The 23,255-nt window shown below is 38.9% G+C and overlaps 1 protein-coding gene across 3 annotated transcripts in view; it reads left to right on the plus strand.

Moving 5' to 3' along the window:
- The window catches only part of STRBP (spermatid perinuclear RNA binding protein), a 146,157-nt gene that overhangs the window by 104,020 nt on the left and 18,882 nt on the right, over window positions 1–23,255 (plus strand). For all 3 annotated transcript variants that reach the window (XM_059410851.1, XM_059410849.1, XM_059410850.1), the window contains exons 11-16: window positions 5,945–6,037; window positions 6,454–6,653; window positions 11,936–12,094; window positions 15,804–15,938; window positions 16,139–16,279; window positions 19,108–19,231. In XM_059410851.1, the coding sequence (XP_059266834.1) occupies window positions 5,945–6,037; window positions 6,454–6,653; window positions 11,936–12,094; window positions 15,804–15,938; window positions 16,139–16,279; window positions 19,108–19,231 (852 nt within the window). The remainder of the gene's footprint in view (window positions 1–5,944; window positions 6,038–6,453; window positions 6,654–11,935; window positions 12,095–15,803; window positions 15,939–16,138; window positions 16,280–19,107; window positions 19,232–23,255) is intronic.

A 23,255-nucleotide genomic window follows, 5' to 3' on the forward strand; every position in this document is an offset into this window, starting at 1 on the left:
GGGGGGGGAGAGAGCAAGCACAGGCAGACAGAATGGCAGGCAGAGGAAGAGGGAGAAGCAGGCTCCCTGCTGAGCAAGGAGCCCGATGTGGGACTCGATCCCAGGACGCTGGGATCATGACCTGAGCTGAAGGCAGCTGCTTAACCAACTGAGCCACTCAGGCGTCCCAACATGAGTATTTTCATTCTTAGTTAGAACTATTTTTTGTTTTCCCTTGTTATCAGCTCTTTGACACATGAGCCATTTAGATGCAATCGTTTCATTTCCAGACAAATGAGGATTTTCAAGTTATCTCTTTTTGTGTACTTGCTTATTCTGCCACCTGAGAACATACTTTTTATGATTTCTGTCCTTTGATATTTCTCTCTCTCTCTTTTTTTTTAAAAAGATTTTACTTATTTATTAGAGCGTGCAGCAGAGGGAGAGGGAGAAGCAGGCTTCATGCCGAGCAGGGAGCCCAATGAGGGTCTTGATCTCAGGACCCTGGGATCATTTACCTAAGCCAAAGACAGATGCTTACTGACTGAGCCACCCCGGTGCCCCTAATCATTCTTCTTCATAAAGTGCGTTTTTGAGAACTCAATCATTTGGGTCCCTTTTGGGTCTGTTTCTGTTGTCTGCTCTGTCCCTTGATTTTTGATCACATTATCTTGTCTTCTCATTTACTTAGTTATTGTGAGTGCTGGAGACTTTAAATGAGCAGTTGTAGAGAATTTAAAAGCTAGAATAACGATATTTTGGAGGATTTACATTTGTTTCTGGGTGATGGCTAGTGGAATTGGTGATCCTGGATCATTTGAATGAAATTAGGGATTAAGATGGGCTTGAGTCCATGTGTGATGCAGACTATTTTCTATTTTATTTACTTCCAGTGTATGATATTGCAGAGGCCCAGTCCCCAGTGTGGGGGATTCAGCGGGCCTTCTTTGCTTGGTGAACTTCAGTTTTTGACCCCTGTGTCCTGAGTGCCTGCTGAAAATTACTTGGTCCAGTTCCTATTAGTGGCTTCTTCTGGATTTGGAGAATGCACCTAGGGGAAATACGGCCTCTAGTGCCCAGTTTCCTTTATCTTGCAGATCTTGACTGCACAGTTCTTTAGTGTCCAGGAGTAGCTTGTTTTTTCTCCTACATTTTGTAGGAATTTCTTTTTTGTTTTTCCCAGGAAGGCTTTTTTTTTTTTATTTAAAGATTTATTCATTTGAAAGACAGATCACAAGTAGGCAGAGAGGCAGGCGGAGAGAGAGGAGGAAGCAGGCTCCCCCCTGTGCAGAGAGCCCTATGTGGGGCTCGATCCCAGGACCCTGAGATCATGACCTGAGCTGAAGGCAGAGGCTTTAACCCACTGAGCCACCCAGGCGCCCCCCCAGGAAGGCTTTTTGAATTTACTTACTTCTCATACTGGTAAGTGGAACTTAAGTATTTTGTAAAAGTTCCTTTAGTGAATTGGTGGTAGCTAGGTTGATCGTTACTGCTCCTCCTTGTCTTCTGTAATCGTCCCCTTCTTTTTTAGGCTACTCCAACCACTCAGTCCTTTATGGTATTTTTCAGTATGTTCCTATCTTAACACCTTTGTATTTGCTGTTTTCTTTGCCTGGGGTTCTTCCCCAAATTGCTGAATGGCTCACTCTGTTATTTTCAATAGGTCTTCATCAGAGGGTCACCGTATCAGTGATGAGCACCACGTACAAAATAGCAACACCTCCACCCCATCAAGTCTCATCTTTTTCTCCCATTTGCTGTCCATCGTATGACATGGAGTTAGTTTCCACCTCTGTGCCTAAACTCCAGGAGACATCGTTTTGTTCTGTTACATGTCCAGCACCTAAAATTGTCCTCAGTTAGGGGCATCTAAGTGGCTTAGTCAATTCAGTATCTGACTCTCAATTTCGACTCAGGTCATGAGGTCTGGGTCATGAGATCAAGCCCCCTTGTCAGGCTCTGCGCTGGGAGTGGAACTTGCTTAAGATTCTCTCTGCGCCGCCCCCCCCCTTCTTTAAAAAGGAAAAAAGAAAGGAAATGCTCAATTAATATTTATTGTTGAATGAATATAAGAATGAAATTATGATTAAAGCATGGGCTTCATAGGTGCTTGTGAGGATTAAATAAGTTAATCCATTTAAGTGACGACATTTACAGTTAAGGTATTAAGCACAGTGCCAGGCATATGGTAAGTTCATATATTATTTTTCTTTCTTTTTTTTTTTTTTAATTTACTTTAATTTTTTTTTCCAGTGTTCCAAAATGCATTGTTTATGCACCATATCCAATGCTCCATGCAATATATGCCCTCCTTAATATCCACCACCGGGCTTACCCGTACATACTATTTTTCAAAACTGTTGCCTCTCAAATGATCACTTCTCATTTCTAGACATTATAGAGACTGAAAACTTCTTGGCTTTTTGTAAAGCAAGCCTATTTTTTTGCTCACATTACTATTATGATTAACACCAGATTTTACAACCCTGGGGCTGGGATGGTAGAATGAAGCTTATTAATCTGTGGAACTCTCTTTATGTAACTGCAGGATTTAGAGAATAGATCTGTGTGTTTAAGCCAGTTTGTGATTTCCAGGCAATCAGGAAGCAGTTTTTAATGTAGCTTAATGAGTAAGAGTGATCGAATAGACATCATTCCTTTTTTAACTTTTATCTCATAAGAACTCCATTCTGGGAGACTGGCATGCTCACAGTTTTATGTAACAGAAGTGAAATATGATACTAAGCAGTTACAAGCAAATATTGTTCTTTTTTTTTTAATATTTTATTTATTTATTTGACAGAGAGAGAGAGAGAGAGATCACAAGTAGGCAGAGAGGCAGACAGAGAGGGGGAAGCAGGCTCCCCGCTGAGCAGAGAGCCCAACATGGGACTCGATCCCAGGACCCTGAGACCATGACCTGAGCCAAAGGCAGAGGCTTAAGCCACTGAGCCACCCAGGTGCCCCGCAAATATTGTTCTTATTGAGGAGAACATCAAGATTGATTGACCCTGAGTGATAAGTATTGACTCAAGCAAATGCTGGGTCAGTGTTTACCACAAGGGACAGTAAATCTTGATGATCAGAGAATATATAGTTAATCTCAGTATAATTACAGAGTTTCACTAGAAGTATCTGGAAATCTTGTGGAATGAATCTCTTGAGTATAACTTACCTTTTGGAAAAGTCCAGCAACGACCTTTTAAGTTGAAGACACAGAGTTCTTTAAAGTCCTTACACATACTGATGAGCTTTTCCTTGATTGTTTTGAACTTCGACAGCCAGGTTCCTCCCTTATGCCTGACAGTGTGATCAGCTAGCTGCTTTGTTCAAGAAATTGGTAATCAGTTCAGTTAGTTTTCTTTTCCACACCCATTATATCATTTATAAGTCCTCATGTTAGTTTATAAAATAAAAGAGAAGGAGAAAGTATCTTTGATGTTCACCAAGTGTAGTGGAAATACATCTCTGTATTTGACGTAGGCAATGGCATAAGACTGCATGTCACACTGTTTCTTTTTTTTTTTTTTGACACTGTTTCTGATAACTTAGAAATTGTTTTAAAAGGTTGAGATGAGAGGAAAGTTGAAGATGGACTGTAAATAAAATCTTTTTTTTGAAGTTTTTATTTTAATTCTAGTTAGTTAATTTACAGTGTTATATTTTAGGTATAAAATATAATGATTCAGCAGTTCTATACATTACCCGGTACTTGTCATGGCAAGTGCACTCCTTAGTCCCCTTCATCCGTTTACTCAACCCTCACCCCACCTCCCTCTGTTAACCATCACTTTGTTCTCTATAATTAAGAGTCTGTTTCTTAATCTCTCTCTCTCTCTCTCTCCTTTTTCCCCTTTGCTCATTTGTTTTGTTTCTTAAATTCCATGTGTGAATGAAATCACATGGTGTTTGCTTTTTCTGACTGACTTATCGCTTAGCATTATACTTTCTAGCTCTACCCGTGTCATTGCAAATGACAAGATTTCATTCTTTTTTTTAATGACTGAATAATATTCCAGGGTGTGTGTGTATATAAAATAAAGAATGAGATATATACTGTATGTTTATCTTCACACACACACACACACACACACACCACATCTTTACCCATTCATCTGTTGGTGGACACTTGAGTTGCTTCCATGTCTTTTAGCTGTTGTGAATCAGGCTGCTGTAAACATCAGGGTGCTTCTATCCCTTTGAATTAGTGTTTTTGTATTCTTTGGGTAACCTGGTAGCATGATTGCTGGATCAGAGAGTAGTTTTATATTTATAACTTTTTGAAGAACCTCCATACTGTTTTCCGTGGTGGCTGCATGAGTTTGCATTCCCACCAGTGGTGCAGAGGGTTCCTTTTTCTCCACATCCTCACCAACACTTGTTGTTTCTTGTGTTTTTTTATTTTAGCCATACTGTATGGTGGTAGCTCATCGTAGCTTTGATTTGCATTTCCCCAATGACTGGTGCTGTTGAGCATCTTTTCATGTGTTTGTTAGCCATCTGTATGTGTTCTTTGAAGAAATGTCTTCTGTCCACTGTTGGTTTTTGTTTTTTTGTTTTTTTATTTTTTAAGAGTAATCTCTAAACCCACTGTGGCGCTTGAACTCACAGCTCTGAGATTGAGTCACATGCTCCACGGACTGAACCAATCAGGCAGCCCTGTCCATTTTTAAATTGGATTGTTTGGTTTTTGAGTGTTGAATTGTGTTAATTCTTTATATATTTTCAATACTAACCCTTTATTGGATAGGTCATTTGCAAATATCTTCTCCCATTCCATAGGTTGCCTTTTCGTTTTGTTGTTTCTTTTGCTGTGCAGAAGCTTTTTATTTTAATGTAATCCCAATAGTTCATTTTTGTTTTTGTTTCCCTTGTCTCAGAAGACATATCTAGGAGAAAGTTGCTGTGGCCAGTGTCAAAGAGGTTATTGTCTGTGTTCTCTTCTAGGGTTTTATGGTTTAAGGTCTCACATTTATGTCTTTAATCCATTTTGAATTTTGTTTTTATGTATCGTGTAAAAAAGTGGTCCAGTTTCTTTTTTTTGGTGTGGCTGTTCGGTTTTCCCAACACGATTTGTTGAAGAAACTGTCCTTTTCCCATTCTGTATTCTTTCCTGCTTTGTTGAAGATTAATTGAGCATATAGGTGTAGGTTTATTTCTGGGTTTTCTTTCAATTTTGTTCCATTGATCTGTGTGTTTATTTTTGTGCCAGTACCACATTACTTTGATTATGTAAATAAAATCTTGAGTAGGATTTGAGTAGGCAGACAAAAGGATGGTTTGTAGTATGAGAATTAGAGTCCCCAAAGAATAAGATGTTAATATGTGGGCTTAAAAATTTATACAAATAATAAATTACAGACATATCTGAAAAGACATAAATAAAAATAAGTCCTTTCCCCGAGATAACTGCCTTTAACATTTTGATATATATCTTTCTAGATTTTTTCCTGTTCATGCATATACAGGTGTAAAAAATCCAAAGATATTTGTGCAAATGTTTATCAGTACATGTGAATAAATAGGAAAATAAATACTGATATAAAGGGATAGTATTAAATTATTTCATAGAGATTCATTTAAGAATTTTTGCTATTATAGGGGCGCCTGGGTGGCTCAGTGGGTTAAGCTGCTGCCTTCGGCTCAGGTCATGAACTCTGAGTCCTGGGATCGAGCCCCGAATCGGGCTCTCTGCTCAGCAGGGAGCCTGCTTCCTCCTCTCTCTCTGCCTGCCTCTCTGCCTGCTTGTGATCTCTCTCAATAAATCTCTCTCAAATAAATAAATAAAATCTTTAAAAAAAAAAAGAATTTTTGCTATTATAAAATTATATATGTGGTAATTTATCAGTGAAAATACTGTGGTGTTTGTTTATTCCTAAGATTTTCCTTCCTGAACATATTAGCTACATTTGGCAGAGTAAGTACACACATTGTTTTGACTGATAATCTCTCATAATTTTTTTAGGTGCTGGGTCTTCAGCTCTGAAGAGGCCATTTGAAGATGGATTAGGGGATGATAAAGATCCCAATAAGAAGATGAAACGAAACTTACGGAAAAGTACATAAAACCTTTCTTCTTAGAGAACTGAAAAGATCTGTAGTCTCAGATAGAAAGATAAAAATTCCAAAGTGACAAATTTGATTTGAATTGGAGTTTTAAGACTATATCTTACCTGAGAGATTGATGATTAGATAACTTTATTTTCTTTTCAGGCTTCATTGCTTCAGATATATTAGTATTGACAAACAAAAATTGATGCTATAGTAGTTCATATCACGTGTACAATGAAATGTTAGTATAATTAACGTGATTTTACAATTACTTATGAAGTGAAAATAATTTATGTATGTGTTTTCAAATTCTTGTTTTTTAAAGCCTGTTGAATTTGTAGTGGTCACTTAGAATCTACAGATGCAAAGATTAAAATCAAAATGGTTTAATTTCTTACCTTATTTTTGTTTTGTTTTAAACAGTTCTGGATAGTAAAGCAATAGACCTTATGAACGCACTAATGAGACTAAATCAGATCAGGCCTGGGCTTCAGTATAAGCTCTTGTCTCAGTCTGGCCCTGTCCATGCCCCAGTCTTCACAATGTCTGTAGATGTGGACGGTACAACATACGAAGCCTCAGGACCATCCAAGAAAACAGCAAAACTTCATGTAGCAGTGAAGGTACAGTATTGCTTTTATTTAGCAGGGTTTTGTTATCTTATGTTGTAAATAAGGTGCTTACTTTTCGAAAATAACAGAATTTTTAAAGATTTTAATGATAATGATTTGAAGATTTTTGTCACCTCTAGATTATAAAAAATTTTTTTGGTTATGAAATAATATGTATTGATTATATAGAATTTGGGAAATGCAGAGAAAAGTAAAGACAAAAACCATGGGGCAGATCATTAATATTTACATATAGGATGTTTGTTTAGGTTGAGCTGACAGTGTATATAATTTATCCTCTGATTTTTTTTTCATTTACTGTGACATCAGTGTTTTCTTATATTATTAGAATCTTCACAAATAATTTTTAATGGCTGTATGATTAACCTGATATGGATATACTATTATTTGTTTAGACATTTTACTATTCATTGAATATTTTGCTGTTTGCAGACTTTTCTGGTCGTAAATAAATTTAATTATTATCTTCATGCATTTGGTGCTTTTACTGTATTTCAGAGTATTTCTATAGGGAATGCAGTCCCGGATTAAACCAGCCAATCATGGTTGTTTATAGGTTTGTAGAAAGTCCCTAAATCCTGGAATTTTTAGTATACTTGCTCTCTTACAGACATATATAGAAATGTCAAAGATCAATTTTAATTTAAGAAAAGTTCTGTTATGTAACAGTATAGCATAAGATAGAATTGGTCTGTTTTCATGATCATTCCATTTTATAAGGATTATTAACATAGATGTAAACATTATCCTAGATTCTAAGGATACAGTAGTGAATAAAACAAACCCCTTGGCCTTCTAGAGCCTGCATTCTAGTGTGGAAAGGATTGGAGACAGACAACAAATATACAAATGAATAAATGATAAGGCAGGTAGTAATAAGTGCACAGTGTAGGAAAATAATAACTAATCTGTAAACATATAAAACAACATACTCTTTATGTTGTGTCTTGTTTATAAAAGGGGCGCTTCAAGTATGATGAAATAGTATGAGTTTAAAATGAGGCAGAAAAAATGAATCCAGGAATAAAGCTAAAAATACAGTTCAATAACTTAGCTGTAATGTATGCTGAGACTGAGTCACAAATTCAAATCTCAGTTCTCTAGGATCTGACTCAAAAAGCTTGTGAAATATCCCTTCACAGTGGCATAAGAACAGACATAAGAATAGTTGATTATAAGAATCATAGTTGTTTTGGTGTAGAGGTCAAGTGGGTTTTCTCCTTGAGTGGGTCTTCATAAAAGAGGATTGCAGTGACATCCTTTAACATCATATGTGATGCAGTGACAATTTGTGGGTTATTGCCTTTAATGTAAGCTGGTGGCCTCACATCAACTTGCAATTCAGTAAAATTTGGGAACTAAGAATAGCAGATTTTGTAATATGACAGGACTTAGATGCTATTTGTTCTCATAACTACTATTAACATTTTGGCATGTATTTTTTCCAAGCACCCCCACCTTTTTTAATCTGCAGTTCCAAAACCCAGAATGTGCTGAAAATGAAAAATAATTTCCGAGGTTTGATGAAAACTCACTTGATGGGAAAATCTGACCTGAATTGATGTAGAACGACTTTTAGTCTTCATTATTCCATTTAGTGTGAATATTTTATATGTTCCTTTGCACAAACATGGGATAGCATCTGAACTCAACTAGAGATTCAGAAAATATATAGTAAATATTTTGTATTAGCTTTCTAAACTCTGAAAAACTATGAATTCCCAAAACAGTCTGGCCCCAAGACTTTGAGATAAGGAGTGGTGGGACCTACGTAGTGTGTATACAAAATATATAATTAAAACAAATATTATTTTTGTTCATCTAAGAATATGAGTTTTTTAAATAGTTATCGCAAAGTTTGTTCTCCTTTTTAGTGATGGCCTGATGTTTATTTTCAATCTACTGTAATGTAACTGATGATTTTAGATTTAGATGCTTCCAGTTGGTGCTTTATATCTTTAAATTTAAACTAGTCTAATTATCCCTTAAGATATATTCTAGGAGCACCTGGCTGGCTCTATTGGTAGAACATGCGACTAGTGATCATGGGGTTGTGAGTTCAAGCCCCATGTTGGGTGTAGAGTTTACGTTAAAAAAACAAAAGAAACAATTAAGGATACATTCCAGAATGAAATTTCTAGATTAAAGGTCATATTTGAATGATCCATTAATTCACTAAAAAGGTATTGGGCTTTCTATTATATATAATATAATATATATATATTATATATATAATATATATATATTTTATATATATATATATATATATATATATATATATATATATATATACACATACACACACACATATATGTCAGGCATATATGTATATTGCCAACTTGCCATTTATATACAAGTTTCAAGCTCTCTTTTACAAATGAATTTGAGAGTGTTTTATATCTAATATGTGTTTATCAAAGTAGATCCTGCTAGATAAAAATCCTTAGATTTCTTACTACTAAGTAAGCTTGGTAGGAATCTGTACCTGTCATGACAAATCACCCCGGAGAATCAAATGAAAACAAAATACGAAAAAGTGGTTCCTGTCATAGGAGCCTGGCCCGCCAGCTGCAGACACCCTGAAGTGATGGAGATCTGTTGCCAATCTTTGATTTCCTCTTCCAGTGTTTTTTTCCAATAGTCCCTCACAAAGAACATAATCAGCCATATTCCATGAAAAGAATCGTAGTCATTGTGGAGAAAAGGTCAGCTAGAAGAGGGCAGGGAGTGGAGGCTCTTTGGGAGAGGTTCCTGCAGCCCTCAGCTCTCCACCATCCAGGAACTCTAGGACTTTCTTTTGAGTGGAGAGCCATAGAGTACAGTTTGTTTTCATTTCACTTTTGTCCTGTAGTCTTTGAGGTTATCAGCTTTCCCAGCCTTAACCACCTTCTAGGGGGGAAAAAGAGGTATTGTTAACTGATTTCCCAGTCACCTTGTTTCCAGGAATAATCTTGTGATTTTTCAGCCCAATTGATTTATTAGATTTGATTTTTTCACCAGACATGTGAAGCTCACTTTATTCATGTATCAATTTGTTGACTTCAGTATTGATTCCAAGCAAACTTCGGTTTTAGAGGTCTGAGAACTCATTACTTTTATTATTATTTTTTAAAACGTTTGTAGCATATACTAGCTAATAATAGAAAAATGATGTAATTTGACATTTTTTGTTAGTTGGTCAGTATTGCAAATACACTGTATCCCTTGAGATTATCCCATCAGTTTTATAAATTATAGTGTAGTGAAGTATGTTGCTACAATAACAAATAAATGAATATGATACGTGAGAAAAGCCCAGGGAGAAGTGGTGTTAAGTAAGTCACCTTAAACTAATTGTAACTGTCTATGTTAAATTTGGAAAAGCTGCATGTCTTTCGTTTTTATTGGAATAAACAAATCAAATTTATTTGTGACTCTTGACTTTTAGCCTGTATTAGCTAGTGTTCATTCCAAACTGATAACTGTTCTTTCAGAGATGGGGTTTTGCAGGGAGAGCATATTTACAGGACTCATACAGTGGAGGTGTTTTCTTCATAAAATATTGATGAGGATAAGCCGAATGATATTGATATACTTAGTTTTATAGTACTACTGAGAACTTCTAAAACTTAAGATATTGAAAAGAGGTTCTTGGCTTTCTTCCAAGTGATTACAAAGAATTGACTTATGATTTGAAATGTTCAACAGAATGCCAGAGTTTCCTTATGAATTGGGTGAATTAATTTCAAATTCTCTTGGTTCAAAGTTCTACTTATGTCCGTTTTTTTACTAATGTACTATTTTATTTATATTGGCAGAATCCATTCTAGAAGATGCCATTGCATTTGAAAGTTTTGGTTGCCTGGTCTCTCATTTGTGGGACTATCATAACTGTTTTTTGAGACACTAAGTATAGTTGGAATAGTAAAGAAATATGATATTGCTTTTATACTCTAGCATGTAAAACATTAGTCAAAAGCTGAAAACAAATACAGAGATGTTTAGGAACCTATCCATATGTTTTGATATAAACCTTTAAATTAGTAACTGACAGTGCAATATTAGCCTATTTGAAAGAGGCTTTTAAAAATGCTAGAATGTATTTTCTTGTAAACCTCTAAAAAGCTGTATAACCTGGCAGGAGATACTAAAAGCCATGCTTACATGTGTGTTTGCGCATGGGCACGTGCATGCTCCCAGACACACACACACACACACACACACACACACACACACAAACACTCTTCAGAAAACTTTATTTAAAAAAAATAAGAAATGCCAGGCATTAAATGGTAATATAAGAAGAATGGACATTAGGATGCCTGGGTGGCTCAAGTGGGGTAAGCCGCTGCCTTCAGCTCAGGTCATGATCTGAGGATTGAGCCCGCTGCCTTCAGCTCAGGTCCTGGGATTGAGCCCCACATTGGGCTCTGCTCAGCAGGGAGCCTGCTTTCCCCTCTCTCTTTGCCTGCCTCTCTGTGTACTTGTGATCTCTCTCTCTCTCGCGCTCTCTGCCAAATAAATAAATAAATAAATCTTAAAAAAAAAAAAAAGAAGAAGAAGAAGAAGAAGAAGGATGGACATTGGAGGAAGCCATAATGTACCTAGGCCTTGAGGGGCAGGGTTGGAAATACAAGCCTAATATTGTTCCTGATTCACCTAGTATAGCAAATAAATATCGAGACTGAATCCTTTCTTTCAAATATTGATTATGGTTTAAACTGAAAGCAAGGAGGTCAGTAGTAGAAAGCTTCAGATATTATATAATTAACAGGCAAACTGGTTCCAATATGAAGACTTCTTGATTCCCTTTCTGTGCTGATTTCCCCTTGTGGATCGAATCATAGAATTTAGAGGTCAGCTAATCAGTCTTCCTGCTTCCCAGATTGGAAAATTAAGGACCAGAGGAGAAATGCAGGATTAGACTGCCAGGTCTTTTCCTTTATAGTCCATTGTACGTTTTCATTATGTTATTTTACTTTTCCCCTCACCTCCTTGGTTGAAAGTGGCTATTCTGTTTCTCTATCCCCAGCCTTCAAATTAAATGACCCAGTAGTAGCCTCAGGTTTGCATTTCTTTAATCCTTTACTTAAACCTTATTACTCTGAGGATGTTTTCCCATTCTCTGTGGTGAACCTTCAGTAGGTAAACTTAGTTTACAAGGATTTGTAGGTTTAGCACCCCTCGCTCTTGCATTCAGATGTTATGGATTTGAAACTTATATTCAGTATTTCATCCCTTCTCTGTGGTTTCTGATGTTTGAGTAAAACTGAGTCTTACTGTAATTTGTACAGGTGTTACAAGCAATGGGATACCCAACGGGCTTTGACGCAGATATTGAATGTATGAGTTCCGATGAAAAATCAGATAATGAAGGCAAAAATGAAACAGTGTCTTCAAACTCAAGCAATAATACTGGAAATTCTACAACTGAAACCTCCAGTACCTTAGAGGTATATTTATATGTATTTTTTTCCTTAGAAAAAAATGGAGTGTATTTAGATTGTAGGAAATTAGAGATGTGGAAAAGTATAAAGAAGAAAATCAAAAGCATATACAGATGTATATATTTCCAGAGACAGCCATTATTAATATTTTGATTTATTTTTATCTAGCCTTTTTTGGGGGGGGGGCAGTCATGCAGTTTTACATCTTTTTTTTTTTTTTCCACTTAACTTTAAAAAACCTGTTAACATAACTGTATAGTACACAACACATGAATGTATTTAACTAGCATTTTCCTTTTGCTGGCCATGGAAGTTCCTTCCAGTATTTATTTCACAGTTAAAATGTATCAACAGGGACGCCTGGGTGGCTCAGTTGGTTAAGCAGCTGCCTTCGGCTCAGGTCATGATCCCAGCGTCCTGGGATCAAGTCCCACATCGGGCTTCTTGCTCAGCAGGGAGCCTGCTTCTCCCTCTGCCTCTGCCTGCCATTCTGTCTCCCTGTGCTCACTCTCCCCCCCACCCGATAAATAAATCTTTTAAAAAAAAATGTATCAACAATAGCTAAACAGTGAAAAACCAGAAGGTCTAGCAGAGGGAATTTAGGATTATTTGAAGTTTGTGCCGAGCTCTGGGAGGCAGTGGGTCCTCATGGAGCCGATCTAGCCTTGAGGAAGGCATAGCCTGATCTAGGATGTTCCTCAGACTCTGAGTAAGTTCTAACAAATGAGCTTATTGCCACAGATAATAGAATGGGGCAGAAATCTAAGTACTGAGTAGATGGCAGTTCTGGGAATTCGTGGAGCCCGTATTTACCGCATTCTGCTCTAAAGTAACAGCAAGAGGTTACATTAAATTAAAAAATTTTCTTTTTCATTTGTGGGAATGAGTACTTATCAAACGCTTAGTGGGCCATAATATTTTCAGTCTATAAACCTTTTGTAGTGCCTGCTACTGCCAGATGCTGCAGAAATTGCGTCCAGAGCCTTAAAACGTTCTCAGGCTGGAAGCACAACGGAGATCTCCATAACTAATTATAATGTAATGTGATAAGTACTGTGATGGCAAAGTGAACATAATAATGTAAAAATCTCAAAAGAAGAATTGATCAGGAAACCCAGACACTTGTAAATCAAAGGGAGTAAAATGTGAGTCAAGTTTGAGGTGATGTGTAGGATTTTGCTATGCGGAAAAGAGGTGGAAAGAAGGCATTTGGGGTCAAAGGAATAGGAGGTCTGATGACCTGAGACTGTGAAAGTACAGGTTTGAGAGGTGCCAGGTGGGCCAGTGTGTGGGGAAAGATGGAGGCTGAGGCCTATGGAAGCCTCGTCTGACTTTTTTTTTTTTTTTTAAGATTTTATTTATTTATTTATTCAGAGAGAGTGATCACAAGTAGGCAGAGAGGCAGGCAGAGAGAGAGGGGGAAGCAGGCTCCCTGCTGAGCAGAGAGCCCAATGTGGGGCTCGATCCTGGACCCTGAGATCATGTCCTGAGCAGAAGGTAGAGGCTCAACCCACTGAGCCACCCAGATGCCCTCGTCTGACTTTTCATGGGATACTGTGGAGGAGCCCTGGCACCTGGCTTTTCAGGTGGCTTTTCACCAGTCATTCACAGGTGATAGTCACAGGCAGGGCAAGATATTTTTCTGGCAGTGTTACAAATACTTAGAGAAGAAAGAGCTCATTAATTATGAGCTGAGACTGTTAAGTTCAGGGGAATTAGGGAGAGAGAGAGAGCAGTGTAGGCGGCACTGATAGCAGCCACGTGCATGTCTGGTGCCTTTGGTAGGAATACATGTATGCTTCGTTTCTAGGTAATGTAGTAATGGCATGGAGGTTGGGGGAAAGAAACCCCTTATTCTTCATTTAAAATTAAAATATTAAAATGCAAATGTTTGTATGTCTTGACTCATTTTTATAAAAGTGATTTCAGATTTGGAAAGCAGAGAGTGATTACCATAGACCTAGTTTCACAAATTACTCATTACCTTTTAAAGATGAAGACTAGAAATTTGCTTTGAAATTTAAAAAAATGTAGATTACAATAACTCTTCAAGAAGTGAGTTTTTTTTTTTAATTGCAGAAGACCTAGGCATGTTTATTAAATTTGTCTTGCAAAGTTGTCCAGTGTTTCATTTCTTTTTCTACAGCATTAACCACTTATCAAATTAGCATTAGAATAGTTTAAGAGAATCTTGCTGTCCATTGGGTTTGTATACATAATAATTGTTTGGGACATTCATTTCTTTCTTTTTTTTTTTTTTTTTTAAGATTTTATTTATTTATTTGAGGGGGAGAGAGATAGAGCATGGGCATGGGGGGAGGGGCAGAGGGAGAGGGAGACTTCCAGCTGAGCGGGGAGCTCCATCCCAGGACTCTGGGATCAGGACTAGAGCTGAAGGCAGCCACTTAACCACTGACTGAGCCACCCAGGTGCCCCTAGGGCATTCATTTCTTTGTACGACATTTCTTGAGCAATTGCTATGGTAGAATTAAAAACATGATCTCTGACCTTAAAAAGTGCTCAGTCTTTGGGTCTCTCCTTTCTCCAAATTATAGGTGCAGTATTTTGTGGTTTGTTTTTATTTTTGGTGCTGCACTCTCTCGTCATTTGAGGCTTCACACTCTCAGATGAATTCCTTTTTTTTTTTTCCGTTACTGTAGTCTTAATCCTTCTTCTAGTCAGTTCTTTCTGCCACTCCTGTCATGACTTTTCTATAACACAAATCTAACCCTGAATTTTCTAGATTAAAGTCCCTCTGTGGCTTCCCATAATTCATACAAAGGCAAAGCTCATTTGCATGGCATGCAAAGTCCTTTATGAATTGGCACCATCAAGGGCATTTCTAGACAGGTCCTACCTTCCTGTGCTCACTCCTTTATACAGCCAAACTGTGCTTCTTGCCATTGCCCGAACAGATGTTCTTTTCTTCTGTTGGGCCTTTCCATGGCTGTTTCTTCTGTCAAGATTGCCCTTCTCCTTAGTTTCCACCTCTTTAAGGTTTAAGCTCAGATTTGAATGTCACTTCCAGGAAAACTATCCTGATTGCCCTAGAAAATGAGTGCTGCTTCTCTGTTTCCATAACATACATCTGTTCTATAAAATACACTGTTTTACAGTGATTATGTCTGTCCCTCCCACTATACTTTAGCTCCTTTGAGCAAGGAGTGACTGTTTTTATTCTTATTTTTAAATTTCAGAGTCCAGAGTCTGTAGCCTACTGTTTTTACCTTAGGTGCCCGTAAGTCTCTTTTGAGAGAACTGAGAGCTGTGTAGGAACATTTTCTTCCCATTTCCCAAACTGAGTTATTTCTTCATAACCCTCAAGATGAAAATCAGTGAATACTCAGGTGTCAGGTGAATCTCAACTGTTTGTCCACTTTGTTAGTCATTTAAAGTTTTATTCTTAGATCATGAACACCACGGAGCAGATCCTAGAGTACCATGTAATGGCGAGGCCACATTGCTCTTGAACAGTGTTGAGACCGCCCGGCTTTAGGGGCAGGCTGGCTGGATGACTGACTGCCATGTTTGTTGCTTACGGAGTTTCTATACCTTTAACGATATTTTGTCATTTTGTATGTAGAGGTGATCACATCCTAATCTATAAATGCTTTAAAGTGTAATTTTTGAGCCTCTTTTCAAGCAAAACATAGTATAATTATATCAATAAGAAATTTAATACTTTAAAATCTTACTTGGTTGAACCTCCTTTTAGGTCAGAACTCAGGGCCCTATCCTCACAGCAAGTGGCAAAAATCCTGTCATGGAGCTCAATGAAAAAAGAAGAGGTCTTAAGTATGAACTCATCTCGGAGACTGGTGGAAGCCATGACAAACGCTTTGTAATGGAGGTGTGTATCTGCATTCAAGCCCACCATGCTTTCCCTCACAGACATAGGCTGTCCTTGGTTATATGTAAAAAAGTTTGAGTCTGAGTTAATTCTTGTGGCACTATTTGACTTTTGGTGTTTTCTGTGTTGTGGTACATTTAAATTAAAACCACACAGAGGAATTGCATGGGATAATTGCAGAGTGTTGTTCTTGATTTTAGGTAGAAGTAGATGGACAGAAATTCAGAGGTGCAGGTCCAAATAAGAAAGTGGCAAAGGCAAGTGCAGCTTTAGCTGCCCTGGAGAAGCTGTTTTCTGGACCCAATGCAGCAAATAATAAGAAAAAGAAGATTATCCCTCAGGTATGAGTTACCAAAATTAAATTTCCTTTTCTGTTCTTGGTGCCACTTTAGCTTTTCCTGAAGTTGTTTCTTTTTCTTGCATTTGGCCTTTTCTTTGGGTTTGGTTCTAGTAGACATGAGCTTGATTTGTGTGGACTCACTCTGCTCCCACCAGATTGTTACTTCCTGACTACTTTGGGTTTCTTAATATTCCCTGTTCTGTGGTCTTCATAGGCAAATTATATATTAAAAAGAAGGTATTAGCATTATTTGGGGCCTTCCGGTCACTCTTGGTCAGGTCGAGCCTTGAGGGATCTGGACTTGTAATGAGGTGTTAGCATCTGTTTAGGGAAATTGCCGAGAGTGTAGGGGCTCACTTTCATCAGAGTCTGAAGATGCACTTCCATTTCCTTTCCAGTTTTGTCCTTTTGCATTATTTATTTTGTGTTTTTCTTTGGAGGTGCCACAGTAAAACTTTGCCTGATACAGCTTCTGTTCATTCCTGACATGGACATGTCAGTCCTGCTGAAGGCCCAGGACTGTAGAAAGTCTTTAGGAAAGATGGGCTCCTAATTACGTACTTTTGGACAACAGAGTCTTCATTCATTTATGCATTCAAAAATATTTTCTAGTCCTGTACTATGTGCTTGATTATGAGGGCAAAAGAGATACATTGTTAAATATAAGATAGTTCTCTCCCCAGTGGAGAGTGCTGGGGCAGTAATGTCTGAATGGAGGATGTGGGGGAAACGAGTGGGTTAAAAATGTTTAGACTAATGGAGGAAGATTACTTAAGATTCTGAACGAAACTGTTTGTTTAGTTTCTTTTACATAAGCTGAGTGCAACTCTGGCTAGAGTTGATCTTGTTTTATAGATGAGGAAATGAGGCCTGAAGAGATGCAGACGCCGCCCGTAGGGCCACAGCTAACTGGTTCTTCTCCTTCCAAAGACCGTGGGCATTTTGTTGCGTATTATAGCCATCTTAGACATTTGTCTTGCCTTGTACTTATTGTAATAAACATTGCTTACATTCTAGGATTCAAAATATAACCAAGGATAACTTTTATTGAGATGAAATACAAATAAAGCGTTTAAATTGCCCTGATACACATTCGGAGAGAGAAGAATTGGTTTATTTCCCTAAAACCTTCCAGGAAATGTGCTAAATTAGTAGAAAGATAATTGTTGCCTTGTTTGTTTTAGTGTTTTTTACCATGAGTTACATCTTGTATTGGGTCAGTTAATGTTAGAGTTTAGAAAGTAAGTGCAAATACTTACTAGGTACTAGTTAAGTTTGGTTCTAGTAGACATGAGTTTGATTTGTGTGAAGTCACTCTGCTCCCACCAGATTGTTACTTCCTGACTACTTGGACTAAACTGTGTTTAAAAAAAAAAGTTTTCTACATGAGGTTCACCCATTTTTAGAAATTTTCCATACTAGAAGCTCTAAAACTCTTGTGTTCAATATGCTTGACAGCCAGGAGGCAGTCTATTTTGGATGTGTGGGTTGCATTTTCTCCCCCCAGCCAAACAGAAAAATGGCTGTTCCCTGTGCATGATCCATTTGACCTTGAAACTGTCTTCTCCCCAGTTATGCTGGTGGTAGAGGTGTTCTCATGAGAAATAAAAGATGATGGCTTTTCAGCACGAGATAAATGTGTATATGCTCTGAATGTTAAAGCTGTTCGGGATACTGTTGACTTTATTCCACTGGGAGCTCTGAGGCTCTGCACCTTGGTTATAGGAGGGAATTGTGGTCGTTTTTTGAGTTTTTGTTGTATCTTTTATTTTTTTTTTTAAGATTTTGTTTATTTTTTTGACAGAGAGAGACAGACAATGAAAGAGGGAACATAAGCAAAGGGACAGTGGGAGAGGGAGAAGCAGGCTTCCCGCAGAGTGGGGAGCCCACTACAGGGCTCGATCCCAAGACCCTGGGATCATGACCTGAGCCGAAGGCAGACACTTCATGACTGAGCCACCCACATGCCCGTGTTGTGTCTTTATATTAAAAAAATAAATATAACATTTCATTGAAAACTAGGTGTTCTTGGTTTTCTTAAAATTTCAGTTTTGGAAAGGGATGTTTTAGCAGCCCTCTGTTCCGTTTATCCTTATCCAGTCTGCTTTTCAGAGTTTGCTGTTTTCTCAATGGCCTTTTCTCCTCTGAAGTAAAACAAAGAGGATATCATTATCCTCATTGTATAATTAGTGGTAGACTGATCGACATAGAGATTTAGGATTTTACCAGAGTCCCATGGCATTTTAGAGCAGGAGGGCACGTTAGAGGCGGTGTTTATCTAACGATTGGTACAGGTAAATACACATACGCACATACACGTAGAGCAGAAGATGTAGACACAAATCACATGACTTTTCCTGGAGTTTTCATTTTTGGTCTTCCTTCATAGTTCTGTTTTTTTTTAAACTCCACTCAGGTTCACAGATAATTCTTGGTGGTTGGTTGTGTAGTTTTTGTCTCTGGGAGGAGAATTCAGTGGATTTTAGACCTGGGTATCAAGTGTCTGTGATTACTTTAGTTAGGCCTGAAATACAACAGATGTAATTTGACTACTGAAATTTGTGTGTAGAAAATGAACTCTTTCTGAGTAACCCTTAAGTGAAAGGAGAAGTTATTTGCATACTTTTATGTGCCCGAATGTTCTTCAGAACAGCTCTGTAAAGTAGGTGTCATTTTTATTTTACAGATGATAAATTAAAGGTTCAAGGTCATAGATGACTCACTGACTCATCTACAGGCTCAGGTTTCTCATATAGGTTGTGCATTACAGGGATGGTGGGATGTTAGTTCTTATTTCTCTCAGTAATGAAAATCTGTTATTTTTAACAGGCAAAGGGTGTTGTGAATACAGCTGTATCTGCAGCAGTCCAAGCTGTTCGGGGCAGAGGAAGAGGAACTCTAACAAGGGGAGCTTTTGTTGGGGCTACAGCTGCTCCTGGCTACATAGCTCCAGGTAGAGTATAGCCTGTAAGAGGTCTGCCTCCTCGTCGGGGCCAGACTTTGAAGAACAGCATGTATTTTCTTCTCCAGGGTTAACGCGATCCCTGGAAACATAACATAGGTGTAAGATGGGTGTGCATGGACATTCAGAAGAAGAGAAGCTACAGAATATCACAGAGTCCAGGTTTTCTCCTGGAATCTGCTCAGTGACTGGAGGCATCCTGGAGGGAGGTGACAGAGGAGGAATATTACATTTGGTTGAGGGGACGTATTTTGACAATGAGGAAGCTAATAAATACTCCGCAGATTGAGGAGTGCACACGTGCGAGCGGGGTGCATTCAGCGGGAGGTGGAGGGTGGGAGGGTGTGACAGGAGAGGAAGAAGGCTGCGGAGAGACTCCCTCACTGGGGCGTCCCTAGCCGTAACAGCATTTCTTGAACTCGGTGTGTGGGATCCAGCGAGGGTCTACAGAAGTGTAAAAAGAGAAAAAGGGAAACTTATTTATCCAGAGCTTACGGTACAACAGATACTTTGGCGTGTATGATTTCACTTACTTGTTTTCTAATCTTCACAGTGTTTCCTCAAGTAGAAGTGCTTTCCATTTCCTAGGTGAGGGAACTAAGGTTTAATGAGAGAAGGCAACTAGCTCGGTCTGAGACATAGCAACAGCAGAGCAGAGATTTGAATGTAGGTGTTTGCAGTTCTAGAGCTTATATTCTTTCCATTTCACCACATGGCTTGAGGGAGATGGGAAAAGATGCCCTCCTTCTGCCTGCTGTTCTGGTACTGACGTCATGGCAGCAGTAGGCGTAGAGCTGTCTCATTCAAGTCAGGTCGTCTGCCCTATTGAACGTATGGAACTTTTCACTTAGCAGGTAGACTGCTTATAATTGTTGATCGGGACGAAATTCTCTGAAGGATTGGATCTTATCCCATCATTATTTTTTTATGTAACATTGCTAAGAAGTTCACTTAGATTGTGTATGTGTTTTCCTCTTCCTCCCTCCCTCCCTCCCTCTCTTTCTTTCTTTAAGAAAGAGAATAGGCTCTTCGGGAAGTTCTGTGGGTTATATGGTTTGGGGATTATACTGGTAGGAGTTGATCCCTCAAAGATGTGTCCTATAATGAATATATTCGCTCACTGAAGTAACATGTGCCTGCTTCGGGATTTTACTGTTGTGCAGCTTATGATCTTAAGGTGAGACAGGCTGATCATATAGTCCCAATGATCAACTGAGAAAGTTGTGATGAAGGACAAGGGTATGTTCTGTGAGAGAATTTAACAAGAGAAACTGGGTCTAGGCTTTGGGGCCTGAAGGCCTCCCCCAAAGAAGTGTCACCTGACCTGAGCTTTAGAGAAGGAGGAAGCATTAACCTGGAGAAGACTAGGCTGGACAAGTGTTGTACACAGAGGAAGCACACTGCTGGGCCAGGGAACTTGACGGGTGAGAAGGATTAGAGGAATGTCTTCTAGTGTGTGCTTTGGGTGGGGGCTGGTGAGGAGAGGAACGACAGGGACAGGGAGTGATTCGAGCTGAAGCTAGACACTCAGCCCAGTCCTAGAGGCCAAGGTGTGGGTTTTGGCCTTAGAATGCTAAGTGTAGTGGAAAGTCGTGAAGGGTTCTAAGGGGAGAGATGACAACATCAGACTTTCCTGTAAAGATCCTCGTCAGTAGTGTGAAGAATGGATTGTAGGTACAGAAGTAGATGTGAGAAGCCAAGTTAGAAGGTTCTGATAAACTCATAGCTCGGGCCAGAGACCGTGCAGGCATCCCCAGGTGTGCGGGGAAGCAGATGGGCGGCAAGAAGCGACCACATTAAGGACAGACTGAGAAGCACAATTAATGTAATGGATTATGGATTTCATGTGGAGAATGAAGACGAGGGAGGTTTCAAGGATTTCTCCCAGCTTTTTCAGCCAGAGGAACTGGGTCAGTGACTGTGCCGTGTAAGCAGAGGCGAATGCTGAAGGACGAGGAGGTGGGAGGGGGATGGCAGAGGAGGACGTTCAGCGTGGTGGGTTCTGTTGATAGGTCCCAAATTAAGACACTCTTCTGGGCATCTCACTGTTTCTACTGATAATGAATATTCTTTTGCCTCGTTCGATCATTATTTCAAGAAAGCAGCTTGTATTAATAATAGGCAAGTTATCGAGATGAACTTGCTTGCCTTTGATTACATGTTCCGCGGGGGCTTCCTCTGTCTGAGAGCACCGGCAGTCACCTGGTCATGGATGCTTACCTCCCAGCCATCATCTAGGGGCAGTCATTGGGAAAGGCTGTGTGTGTGTGTGTGTGTGTGTGTGTCTGCGTGTCTGCGCGCGTGGATGCTTGTCTATAGTAGCTTTTCTCTTTTGTCATCACATTGACCTCTGTGAAAGGCCTATCTCGTGAAGCTTTTAAAAATGAAGTTCTTTTGTAGCCCAGAGAAGATTCAGGTTAGGTCAATTAGATTATGAATAGGTTATATGCCATTTGCGGAGTGTATTCTGTGCAGCAGGGACTGTAGTAAGTATTTTTACATACATTATTTAATTACATTCCCCTGCCAACTCAGTTACAGAGTGGTGACATAGCAGGCACAAAGTCACCTTGCCTAGTGATAGTGAAGTCGGGGTTCAAACCATACAGCCTGATCAGTGACCAGCTTAGTGGTTGTAGTTTTCTCTCTCTTTAAGGAGGTTTTGGTTAAACCTTTAAAACTGTAACCTTAGTCATCCAGCTGGCTACGTTTTCCTGGAATAGATGTGATATGCAAACTTTTTAAAGTATTAATTTCTCTCTTGGCCTCAGTTCCTACTGCATATTTCCTGCTGCTTCTTTTAGCTGCATCGTATCCTCTTGAAATCTAGGGTTCAGGGAGCACTAAAGACTCCAATGAAGACTAAAGACTAAGGCTACATTGTATTATGCCCAGTTTTATGTGACTTAAGTATAGACTAAAAAGTGAAAATTTCCATCTCTCAGGAAATGTTTGTCTTAGTCCCTGAAAGCAATTTACTTATTCAGCATACATTTGAGTGTTTTGCTTCAAGCAAGAGATTTGGGCCTGGGCATTTGAAGGTGACTAGCATGTGCCCTGCTGAATGCTTGGCAAGTCATATGGGGTAGGAACGAACGTTTGCATCCACACTGTGCGCTGTGACGCGAGCTGTGACACTGCGGAGAGAGGCGCAAAGGAGCAGACCGCAAACCCAGGAGACTTCGCAGAGGAGCTGATACTTGGTCCTGCTCTACAGGATGTGTTGCAGTTGGGCAGCTAGAGAAGAAGAAAAAAGTCCTTGCAAGCAGCAGAAAGGATTATAGGAAAAGGGCTTGTAATGTTAAAAAGGCTTGATTTGTTTTAGGTACAGTGTGAAGGGCCCATGTAGATTTCGTTCTGTTTTAGAACCCAATTTTCTCTAAAGTTTTACCCAAGCAATTTAGTATTTATATTTTTAAAGTTGTTTTATTGGAAGATTAAACATTATGGCTTCTATTAGCACTGTATTTCTAATCCCTACAACACTAGAGAAAGTAGCTTAGAAGAGTTTTCATTTTACAGGCATGCAAAGGCAACTCAGAAATTACATGTTTAAGGACATATAAGAAACCAGTTCCAGAACAGATTGGCTCAAAAGCTTCACTGTTCTTCAGGTGGATAATATGAGCCTTTCTCATAGGCACCAGAGGTTAATGTCACTTTGGTCAATTTTACTGAGAGACTGAGCTGGGATCAGGAAGTCAGATACCAGGAGACATGGACCTTGTCCCCAAGCCCACAACCCGATCCACATGCCCATTCAGCAGCACTTGAGGCCTCAGCCTGTCCTGTCACTATTTTCTGAAGAGACCTGGGAAGTTCTGCTTTCCAGCTTTAAAGAAATTGGTTAACTTGAGTGATTGTAAGTTCAGGGAGAGGAGACAACTTTGTTCAACAGATTATATTTAGTGAGTGGTTAGTATGTGCCAGACCTTCTGCTAAGTTGACGTAAAAAAAATGTCTAAGACTTGGTGTCTGTCACTCGAGTAGGGACACAGACAAGGAGTCGATAATT

The sequence above is a fragment of the Mustela nigripes genome, chromosome 9, assembly GCF_022355385.1.
Source record: "Mustela nigripes isolate SB6536 chromosome 9, MUSNIG.SB6536, whole genome shotgun sequence".
In the NCBI taxonomy this organism is placed as follows: domain Eukaryota; kingdom Metazoa; phylum Chordata; class Mammalia; order Carnivora; family Mustelidae; genus Mustela; species Mustela nigripes.